This window comes from Oncorhynchus tshawytscha, linkage group LG25 (assembly GCF_018296145.1).
Source record: "Oncorhynchus tshawytscha isolate Ot180627B linkage group LG25, Otsh_v2.0, whole genome shotgun sequence".
In the NCBI taxonomy this organism is placed as follows: Eukaryota; Metazoa; Chordata; class Actinopteri; order Salmoniformes; family Salmonidae; genus Oncorhynchus; species Oncorhynchus tshawytscha.
The window spans coordinates 22,049,245-22,061,458 of record NC_056453.1 but is presented as its reverse complement, the minus strand read 5'-3'; the positions used below and the strand labels follow the sequence as shown (position 1 = coordinate 22,061,458).

The 12,214-nt window shown below is 44.5% G+C and overlaps 1 protein-coding gene across 1 annotated transcript; it reads left to right on the top strand.

Annotated features, from left to right (window-relative positions):
• On the top strand, positions 1–12,214 carry LOC112224422. The gene is made up of 5 exons (XM_024387961.2): positions 1–472; positions 9,593–9,745; positions 9,978–10,085; positions 10,246–10,396; positions 10,908–12,214. The coding sequence occupies exons 1-5, from the start codon at positions 181–183 to the stop codon at positions 11,014–11,016; spliced, it is 813 nt and encodes a 270-aa protein (XP_024243729.1). The 5' UTR covers positions 1–180; the 3' UTR covers positions 11,017–12,214.

Sequence of the window (12,214 nt, the reverse complement as noted above, 5' to 3'; positions counted from 1 at the left end):
GCAAATGCATGAAAGCCTATGTTTTGCCCTTCATAAGCTGATAGCTGGGTTTTTTTCTCCCACTGGTGGCATTGAATAGAGGTCAGTTCAACATGTTAGCTTGAAGAACCTTAGGTCTTTTTCCATCTTGGAGCTTCTAAGCTTTCTCTTCTTAATCAATGGAGCAACACTGAAACTAGAATGGAAATGGAGGAGAGTTTTTCTGCTCAGGACTCAGAGTTCCTTTCATCAGCTGGATCAGGGGTAGACCTGCAGCCTGACACAGAGCAGGTAGAGACAATCTCTGAAGACTCAGCGCAGCTCTCCATAGAGGCTGCGAGCGTCTCCTCCGAGCCCAACCAGGTCTCCGCCGATCTGGGTAGGGTGTACTCTCAGCTGGCCTTCATCACCTTCCGGAGGCAGCTGCTCCACAACCGGCGGATCATGCTGCTGAAGATGCAGCAGTTCAGAAATAAGAGAAAAGACAGGGAAGGTGAGTGGTATGGTCAAGACAATCATAAGAGTGGGGCTATGGGGGAATCAAACAGACAGATAGCACACACGTGTGCATACACAAACATAATAGCCATACCAGGAAACCAGGGTTGGTTGTCAGACTTTTTACTCATGTGTATTTCTCAGGACCAGTATATTTTAGACAAGACCATTTTCAATATTAGGAAAAAGATCAAGGTCTTGGGTTGAAATGCATAGTCACTTTAATAACTCTACCTACATGTACATACTACCTCAAATAATCGGTGACCCTGCACATTTACTCTGTATCAGTACCCCCCTGTATAAAGTCTCGCTATTGTTATTTCCCTGTTGCTCTTTAATTACTTGTTACTTTAATCTCTTAATCTTATCTGTATTTTTTTGAAACTGCATTGTTGGTTAGGGGCTCGTAAATAAGCATTTCACTGTAAGGTACCTGTTGTATTCGGTGAATGTGACTAATAAAATTGGATTGGATTTTGATTTGAGGGGACCTGTTTTATCCTCCCATCTTAATCCAACATGGACTGAGCTCAACTGTCCTTCTGCTCAGTTGTGCACTCCTATTTCTATTCTGGTTGGAGCCAGTTTGCGCTGTTCTGTGAAGGGAGTAGTACACAGCGTTGTACGAGATCTTCAGTTTCTTGATTAGCATTAATTTCTCAGAACAGGAATAGACTGACAAGTTTCAGAAGAAAGTTCTTTGTTTCTGGACATTTTGAGCCTGTAATTGAACCCACAAATGCTGATGCTCCAGATACTCAACCAGTCCAAAAGAAGGCCAGTTGTATTGTTTCTTTAATCAGAACAACAGTTTCCAGCTGTGCTAACGTAATTGCAAAAGGTTTTTCTAATGATCAATTAGCCCTTTAAAATGATAAACTTAGATTAACTAACACAACGTGCCTTTGGAACACAGGAGTGATGCTTGTTGATGGGCCTCTGTATGCCTATGTAGATATTCAATTTTTTAAACTTTATTTTATTTTAAAATCAGCCATTTCCAGCTACAATAGTAATTTACAACATTAACAATGTCTACAGTGTATTTCTGATCAATTTGATGTTATTTTAAAATGGACAAAAAGTGTGCTTTTCTTTCAAAAACAAGGATGTTTCTAAGTGACCCCAAACTTTGGAACAGTTGTGTGTGTGTGTGTGTGTATATATATACATATACATACATACATACATACATACATACATACACACACACACACACACACACACACACACACACACACACACACACACACATCGGAAGTTTACATAAATTTAGGTTGGAGTCATTAAAACTCGTTTTTCAACCACTCCACAAATTTCTTGTTAACAACACTAAGTTGACTGTGCTTTTATATAGCTTGAAAATTCCAGAAAATTATGTCATGACTTTAGAAGCTTCTGATAGCAAAGCTTCTGGGGTGCTTTGCTGCAGGAGGGACTGGTGCACTTCACAACAGATGGCACCATCAGGAGGAAGGAAAATTATGTGGATATATTGAAGCAACATCTCAAGACATCAGACAGGAAGTTTAAGCTTAGTCACAAATGGGTCTTCCAAATAGACAATGACCCCACGCATACTTCCAAAGTTGTGGCAAAATGGCTTAAGGACAATAAAGTCAAGGTATTGGAGTGACCATCACAAAGCCAAGACCCCAATCTTATAGAACATTCAGAACTAAAAAAGCGTGTGCGAGCAAGGAGGCCTACAAACCTGACTCCGTTACACCAGCTCTGTCAGGAGGAATGGGCCAGAATTCCCCCAACTTATTTTGGGAAGCTTGTGGAAGGCTACCCAAAACATTTGACCCAAGTTAAAGAATTTAATTGAGTGTATGTAAACTTCTGACCCCCTGAGAATGTAATGAAAGAAATAAAAGCTGAAATAAATCACTCTTATTATTCTGACATTTCACATTCTTAAAATAAAGTGCTGAGCATAACTGACCTAAGACAGGGAATTTTTACTTGGATTACATGTCAGGAATTGTGAAAAACTGAGTTTAAATGCATTTGGCTAAGGTGTATGTAAACTTCTGACTTCAACTGTATATCACACACATATCTATATCACAGAGACACACTATATGTGTGATATATATTACATATACACTGCTCGAAAAAATAAAGGGAACACGAAAATAACATCCTAGATCTGAATGAATGAAATATTCTTATTAAATACTTTTTTCTTTACATAGTTGAATGTGCTGACAACAAAATCACCCCAAAATGATCAATGGAAATCAAATTTATCAACCTATGGAGGTCTGGATTTGGAGTCACACTCAAAATTAAAGTGGAAAACCACACTACAGGCTGATCCAACTTTGATGTAATGTCCTTAAAACAAGTCAAAATGAGGCTCAGTAGTGTGGGCATGCTCCTGGGCATGGGCATGCTCCTGGTGAGGTGGCGGATGGTCTCCTGAGGGATCTCCTCCCAGACCTGGACTAAAGCATCCTCCAACTCCTGGACAGTCTGTGGAGCGAGACATGAGACAAGATGTCCCAGATGATGTCCCAGATGTGCTCAATTGGATTCAGGTCTGGGGAACGGGCGGGCCAGTCCATAGCATCAATGACTTCCTCTTGCAGGAACTGCTGACACACTCCAGCCACATGAGGTCTAGCATTGTCTTGCATTAGGAGGAACCCAGGGCCAACCACACCAGCATATGGTCTCACAAGGGGTCTGAGGATCTCATCTCAGAACCTAATGGCAGTCAGGCTACCTCTGGTGAGCACATGGAGGGCTGTGCTGCCCCCCAAAGAAATGCCACCCCACACCATGATTGACTTCCGGCGCCGACAGAGATGGCCGCCTCGCTTCGCGTTCCTAGGAAACTATGCAGTTTTTTGTTTTTTTACGTGTTATTTCTTACATTAGTACCCCAGGTCATCTTAGGTTTCATTACATACAGTCGAGAAGAACTACTGAATATAAGATCAGCGTCAACTCACCATCAGTACGACCAAGAATATGTTTTTCGTGACGCGGATCCTGTGTTCTGCCTTTCAAACAGGACAACGGAGTGGATTCCATGCAGCGACCCAAAAAAATGACTCAGAAAAAGAGGGAAACGAGGTGGTCTTCTGGTCAGACTCCGGAGACGGGCACACCGTGCACCAGTCCCTAGCATTCTTCTTGCCAATGTCCAGTCTCTTGACAACAAGGTTGATGAAATCCGAGCAAGGGTAGCATTCCAGAGGGACATCAGAGACTGTAACGTTCTATGCTTCACGGAAACATGGCTCACTGGAACGACGCTATCCGAGGTGGTGCAGCCAACGAGTTTCTCCACGCATCGCGCCGACAGAGACAAACATCTTTCTGGTAAGAAGAGGGGCGGGGGCGTATGCCTTATGACTAACGTGACATGGTGTGATGAAAGAAACGTACAGGAACTCAAATCCTTCTGTTCACCTGATTTAGAATTCCTCACAATCAAATGTAGACCGCATTATCTACCAAGAGAATTCTCTTCGATTATAATCACAGCCGTATATATCCCCCAAGCAGACACATCGATGGCTCTGAACGAACTTTATTTAACTCTCTGCAAACTGGAAACGATTTATCCGGAGGCTGCATTCATTGTAGCTGGGGATTTTAACAAGCCTAATCTGAAAACAAGACTCCCTAAATTTTATCAGCATATCGATTGCGCAACCAGGGGTGGAAAGACCTTGGATCATTGTTACTCTAACTTCCGCGACGCATATAAGGCCCTGCCCCACCCCCCTTTCGGAAAAGCTGACCACGACTCCATTTTGTTGATCCCTGCCTACAGACAGAAACTAAAACAAGAGGCTCCCACGCTGAGGTCTGTCCAACGCTGGTCTGACCAAGCTGACTCCACACTCCAAGACTGCTTCCATCACGTGGACTGGGAGATGTTTCGTATTGCGTCAGACAACAACATTGACGAATACGCTGATTCGGTGTGCGGGTTCATTAGAACGTGCGTTGAAGATGTCGTTCCCATAGCAACGATTAAAACATTCCCTAACCAGAAACCGTGGATTGATGGCAGCATTCGTGTGAAACTGAAAGCGCGAACCACTGCTTTTAATCAGGGCAAGGTGTCTGGTGACATGACTGAATACAAACAGTGCAGCTATTCCCTCCGCAAGGCTATTAAACAAGCTAAGCGTCAGTACAGAGACAAAGTAGAATCTCAATTCAACGGCTCAGACACAAGAGGCATGTGGCAGGGTCTACAGTCAATCACGGACTACAGGAAGAAATCCAGCCCAGTCACGGACCAGGATGTCTTGCTCCCAGGCAGACTAAATAACTTTTTTGCCCGCTTTGAGGACAATACAGTGCCACTGACACGGCCTGCAATGAAAACATGCGGTCTCTCCTTCACTGCGGCCGAGGTGAGTAAGACATTTAAACGTGTTAACCCTCGCAAGGCTGCAGGCCCAGACGGCATCCCCAGCCGCGCCCTCAGAGCATGCGCAGACCAGCTGGCCGGTGTGTTTACGGACATATTCAATCAATCCCTATACCAGTCTGCTGTTCCCACATGCTTCAAGAGGGCCACCATTGTTCCTGTTCCCAAGAAAGCTAAGGTAACTGAGCTAAACGACTACCGCCCGTAGCACTCACATCCGTCATCATGAAGTGCTTTGAGAGACTAGTCAAGGACCATATCACCGCCACCCTACCTGACACCCTAGACCCACTCCAATTTGCTTACCGCCCAAATAGGTCCACAGACGATGCAATCTCAACCACACTGCACACTGCCCTAACCCATCTGGACAAGAGGAATACCTATGTAAGAATGCTGTTCATCGACTACAGCTCGGCATTCAACACCATAGTACCCTCCAAGCTCGTCATCAAGCTCGAGACCCTGGGTCTCGACCCCGCCCTGTGCAACTGGGTACTGGACTTCCTGACGGGCCGCCCCCAGGTGGTGAGGGTAGGCAACAACATCTCCTCCCCGCTGATCCTCAACACTGGGGCCCCACAAGGGTGCGTTCTGAGCCCTCTCCTGTACTCCCTGTTCACCCACGATTGCGTGGCCACGCACGCCTCCAACTCAATCATCAAGTTTGCGGACGACACAAAAGTGTTAGGCTTGATTACCAACAACGACGAGACGGCCTACAGGGAGGAGGTGAGGGCCCTCGGAGTGTGGTGTCAGGAAAATAACCTCACACTCAACGTCAACAAAACTAAGGAGATGATTGTGGACTTCAGGAAACAGCAGAGGGAACACCCCCCTATCCACATCGATGGAACAGTAGTGGAGAGGGTAGCAAGTTTTAAGTTCCTCGGCATACACATCACAGACAAACTGAATTGGTCCACTCACACAGACAGCATCGTGAAGAAGGCGCAGCAGCGCCTCTTCAACCTCAGGAGGCTGAAGAAATTCGGCTTGTCACCAAATGCACTCACAAACTTCTACAGATGCACAATCGAGAGCATCCTGGCGGGCTGTATCACCGCCTGGTACGGCAACTGCTCCGCCCTCAACCGTAAGGCTCTCCAGAGGGTAGTGAGGTCTGCACAACGCATCACCGGGGGCAAACTACCTGCCCTCCAGGAGGCCATAAAGATCATCAAGGACATCAACCACCCGAGCCACTGCCTGTTCACCCCGCTATCATCCAGAAGGCGAGGTCAGTACAGGTGCATCAAAGCTGGGACCGAGAGACTGAAAAACAGCTTCTATCTCAAGGCCATCAGACTGTTAAACAGCCACCACTAACATTGAGTGGCTGCTGCCAACACACTGACACTGACTCAACTCCAGCCACTTTAATAATGGGAATTGATGGGAAATGATGTAAATATATCACTAGCCACTTTAAACAATGCTACCCTATATAATGTTACTTACCCTACATTATTCATCTCATAGGCATACGTATATACTGTACTCTATATCATCGACTGCATCCTTATGTAATACATGTATCACTAGCCACTTTAACTATGCCACTTTGTTTACATACTCATCTCATATGTATATACTGTACTCGATACCATCTACTGTATCTTGCCTATGCTGCTCTGTACCATCACTCATTCATATATCCTTATGTACATATTCTTTATCCCCTTACACTGTGTATAAGACAGTAGTTTTGGAATTGTTAGTTAGATTACTTGTTGGTTATTCCTGCATTGTCGGAACTAGAAGCACAAGCATTTCGCTACACTCGCATTAACATCTGCTAACCATGTGTATGTGACAAATAAAATTTGATTTGATTTGATTTGACCCACCGCCAAACCGGTCATGCTGGAGAATGTTGCAGGCAGCAGAACATTCTCCACTGCGTCTCCAGACTGTCACATCTGTCACATGTGCTCAGTGTGAACCTGCTTTCATCTGTGAAGAGCACAGGGCGCCAGTGGCGAATTTGCCAATCTTGGTGTTCTCTGGCAAATGCTAAATGTCCTGCACGGTGTTTGGCTGTAAGCACAACCCCCACCTGTGGACGCCGGGCCCTCATACCACCCTCATGGAGTCTGTTTCTGACCGTTTGAACAGACACATGCACATTTGTGGCCTGCTCGAGGTCATTTTGCAGGGCTCTGGCAGTGCTCCTCCTTGCACAAAGGCGGAGGTAGCGATCCTGCTGCTGGGTTGTTGCCCTCCTACGGCCTCCTCCACGTCTCCTGATATACTGGCCTGTCTCCTGGTAGCGCCCCCATGCTCTGGACACTACGCTGACAGACACAGCAAACCTTCCTGCCACATCTCGCATTGATGTGCCATCCTGGATGAGCTGCACTACCTGAGCCACTTGTGTGGGTTGTAGACTCCGTCTCATGCTACCACTAGAGTGAAAGCACCGCCAGCATTCAAAAGTGACCAAAACATCAGCCAGGAAGGATAGGAACTGAGAAGTGGTCTGTGGTCCCCACCTGCAGAACCACTCCTTTATTGGGGGCGTCTTGCTAAATGCCTGTAAATTCCACCTGTTGTCTATTCCACTTGCACAACAGCATGTGAAATTTATTGTCAATCAGTGTTGCTTCCTAAGTGGACAGTTTGATTTCACAGAAGTGTGATTGACTTGGAGTTACATTATGTTGTTTAAGTGTTCCCTTTATTTTTTTGAGCAGTGTATACACACACACACAAAACCAAAAGCATGTGGGCACCTGCTTGTCGAACATCTCATTCCAAAATCATGGGCATTAATATAGAGTTGGTCCCCCTTTGGTGCTATAACAGCCTCCACTCTTCTGGGAAGGCTTTCCACTAGATGTCGGAACGTCGCTGCGGAGACTTGCTACCATTCAGCCACAAGAGCATTAATTAGGTCGGGCACTGATGTTGGGCGATTAGGCCTGGCTCACAGTCAGTGTTCCAATTCATCCCAAAGGTGTTCGATTGGTTTGAGGACAGGGCTCTGTGCAGGCTAGTCAAGTTCTTCCATACCGATCTCGACAAACCATTTCTGTATGGACCTCGCTTTGTGCACGGGGGCATTGTAATGCTGAAACAGGAAAGGGTTTTCCCCAAATTGTTGCCACAACGTTGGAAGCACAAAATTGCCTAGAATGTCATTGTATGTTGTAGCATTAAGATTTCCCTTCACTGGAACTAAGGAACCTAGACCAAACCATGAAAAACAGCCCCAGACCATTATTCCTCCTCCACCAAACTTTACAGTTGGCACTATGCATTGGGGCAGGTAGCGTTCTCTGCTATCTGCCAAACCCAGATTCATTTGTCAGATGGAGAAGCGTGATTCATCACCCCAGAGAATGTATTTCCACTGCTCCAGAGTCCAATGGCAGCGAGCTATACACCCCTCCAGCCAACGCTTGGCATTGCGCATGGTGATCTTACCTTTGTGTGCAGCTGCTTGGCCATGGAAACCCATTTCATGAAGCTCCCAATGAACAGTTCTTGCACCGATACTGCTTCCAGAGGCAGTTTCGAACTCGGTAGTGATTGTTGCATCCGAGGACAGGCGATTGTTATGCGCTAAGCGCTTCATCACACGGCGGTCCTGTTCTGTGAGCTTGTGTGGCCTACCACTTCGCGGCTGAGCTGTTGTTGCTCCTAGACGTTTCCATGTTTTCACACTAACAGCACTTACAGTTGACCGGGGCAGCTCTAGCAGGGCAGAAATTTGACAAACTGACTTGGAAAGGTGGCATCCTATGAGGGTGCCACGTTGAAAGTCACGGAGCTCTTCAGTAAGACCATTATACCGCCAATGTTTGTCTATGAAGATTGCATGGCTGTGTGCTCGATTTTATACACCTGTCAGCAACGGGTGTGGCTTATCCACTCATTTGAAGGGGTGTATACATACTTTGTATATATAGTGTACTGTGTGTAGGTGGCACACACGCACACATTACTTTAACCTATGAGAAACACATACATTCTCCTCACTTCATGCTGACATGAATTGACCAAGTGGATTAGTTCTTTCAAAGAAATTCACACATTAAATTTCAAAATAGCCGGCCTGGTCTCAGACTAGACGTAACATAGTAAACATCAATCCGGGGCAATCAAATTAGTATGATATGTTATATTTGGTTTGGTTACATAAAGACACAAGCTACTTTAGGCAAATATTAAAGTAGGGTGGTTGGTTGGAACATCTAGCAACCCAAAGGTTGCGTGTTTGAATCTCATCACAGACAGCTTTAGCTAATTTGCAACTTCGCATATAAGCTAACCCTTCCCCTAACCTTAACCCCTAGCCTAACTAACGTTAGCCACCTCGCTAACATTAGCAACAACATATTGGAATTCATAGCATAGGTTTAGCAAATGTGTAACATATTGTAGGAATTGCAATTCTTAACATGTTGCACGAATTAATTGATTCGTAACATATACAAAATGGATGGACATTCATGTAATTAATAAGAAACATAAAATAGTAAATGTCTGGGACAATCCAATTAGTCTATGTTGTGTACCCAAGTCCAGGTTGAAATATAAATTAATGCCATTTAGATTGTGAGTAACTAGCACTGTGAACACCAACCCAGGGAGACAACCAACCCCGGTCTCCCCTACTTATTGAGGAACTGAAAAGCAGTGTTGGTTTCTTGTGTTCTGAAGCTATCCCAAAGCTTTTCAACCACATCTTCCTCTGTTGCCCAGCTCTGTCCCCTACAGTCTCTTTCCCAGAGGAGTCCGAGCCTACAGAGCTGGAGGCCATAGAACAGGAGCTACATGATCTGGTGGAAAGAGAACAGGAGCTACTACAGATACAGACAGACAACAACATTGGACCGGATCACAAACCACTGTCAGGTAGACACCTGCTCACTATACCAGTCCTGTACACAGCAAATACAAGCTGCCTTCTTAGATATTTTAAGCTTGATTGTTTGCTTGAGCCTAAAGTGCAGCAGAGATCTTTGTCCTGTCTGTAAAAACTAAACTATTGATTTATGCTTTCCATTCATGTTTGAATAGATGTCAATAGGATGTTTCATAACTTTATTTCCTCATCACTGAGCACACTTTTTTGTTGTTGTTCTAGACTATACAGAGGAACTCATTGCCCCCTATCAAGGAGTGTATGTCCTACCGAGTAACACACCAGAGAACATGAAACAATATACACAGACTACACCTCCAGCTGCGTCAGGTATGTGTGTGTGAGCATTGGTAGGATGAACAATTAGGTAGAGTAGATACATGAGACAAGCTCTGACATAAGCTCTACAGTACTTATAATTTCTCCATCTACAGTATGTCCAGGTGAGCATAGATGGCAACGACAATGCCTGTTTTCTCCTCTCCTCCAGAGGCCCCAGAGGACATAGTGGAGGTGGAGAAGCTCAATAGTGACCCAGCGATCGTCCAATGCCCTATCTGCGAGCAGGTCATCACCACGGAAACGTATCGCAAAATAGGAGGGGCAGCCTGGATGCTATGCCTTGTGTCCAGCATGTTAGGGTAAGTCCTGTCAGACAAGTTCTAGTATCAAACGTCACAGAGGAGTGATGATTTAGGAGCTGCTCCCCCTTGTTCATGTGGTCTTATTCATTGTTGTATAAAAAGCAAAACTGACCATAGGTCAGCACTCCTCTAAAACATCCGACCTTAGATCAAAGTCTAGGGGCAACTTTATCCTACAACCAGAAACCAGATGTGCTCTTACTTTAGTCTGTCTTAATTAAGCAATAAGGCCTGGGGGTGTGGTATATGGCCAACATACCAGGGCTAAGGGCTGTTCTTATGCACAAAGATGCAGAGTAAATGGACACAGCCCTTAGCCCTGGTATATTGCACCACCCCGAGATGCCTTATTGCTATTATAAACTGTTTACCAACATAATTAGAACAGTAAAAAGACATGTTTTGTCATACATGTGGTATAAGGTCTGATATGCCATGGCTTTCAGCCAATCAGCATTCAGACCTTAAACCACTCAGTTCATAATACTGTATAAACCCCCTCTGCCAGGTGTGTGGCTGGGTGCTGTCTCATCCCCTTCTGCTTGGACAACCTAAAGGACGTCAGACATCGATGCCCTGAGTGTCACAGCAACATCTACACCGCAGAACGGATGTGAAGACAGAATGGTACTTCTACAGATACCATATCACTGGCTACTGTTTATTTGGTGTTGGATGGAGAGGGACAATGAATGGAGTGGTTGGATGGGCGTTATGCCCTCTGAACTGTGGGACATTAGAAGGCGAGAGACTGGACAGCTCTAATGACACCTGGTGGCAGATGCCGTACAGTACTGTGTTATGATCACAGTTTGAGGGGATGGAGATTGACTGTTGTTGGGGTGATAGTTTCTTTCTTGAAAAAGTTGGATGATCCTAAAAAGCACTATGAATCTTGAGCAGTGTCCAGCTGTGACAGCATTTGGTTCAATCAACGGTGCAGAATCCAACAGAACCTGAGAAGACTGACAAATTATGGACTGGAATAACACATACTGAAAGAATATAGCGTTCCTTGCTTCATTATCTGTAGAACATATGTTTGTATATTCTAAGAGAAAATGTTTCTACTCACCAGAGACCGTATGAGAACATGATCATTGAAGCCTAATCAACGCATTGGTCATGCAAATGTCAAAGGGAAAGCAGGTGATGCATTGACAGTAAGCCATTTACCACACAACCACCTAGGATTTATGAAAATGAAGACAAACATTTACCAGCAAGCAACAATAGCCTGTATATTCTACTTCCCTCTTTCTTTACAGTGACAAAGGTCAACATAAGTTAATTAACCTGGCAAATGTTGTGAACTGTAATTTTCTATTTTCCTTTCAAGTGTTTTGTTTGATCTTGTGGAACTACAGAACATCAAATCTAATCTAATAATGCCTCAAATGCTTACTACTTTTATATAGTACAATTATACAACGGAGTATGATGCTGTGTTTGTTTTTGACAGCTTAACATAATTTCAAAAGATATTCACAGTAGAACTTTACTTGAACAATAATCTCAGCAGCCCAGGACCAAACCTCACGTGAGCGCAGATGTTAGGAGAGACTTTCACAATGCACCACATTTTATTGACACAAAAGGCATTCAGTACATATATGTTTTCAGATTATTTACAAAATAGATAATGGATGTGCTACACATGTATAAAAATATGCATGACAAGTGTGTACACAATGTGCAAAATGTATGTATGGTGTACAGATGACAGACTTGACAGTGCACGCGTCTGTGTGTGTGTGTGTGGGGGGGGGGGCAGATGTCTTAGTACACTGAACAAAAATATAAAAACACAACATA

Excerpts from the sequence above, each read along its gene's own strand:
- LOC112224422 (XM_024387961.2), top strand. The coding sequence starts at position 181 with ATGGAAATGGAGGAGAGTTTTTCTGCTCAGGACTCAGAGTTCCTTTCA. Across the intron at positions 473-9,592 it reads TAAGAGAAAAGACAGGGAAG|CTCTGTCCCCTACAGTCTCT; the intron begins GTGAGTGGTATG and ends TCTGTTGCCCAG. Across the intron at positions 10,086-10,245 it reads TACACCTCCAGCTGCGTCAG|AGGCCCCAGAGGACATAGTG; the intron begins GTATGTGTGTGT and ends CCTCTCCTCCAG.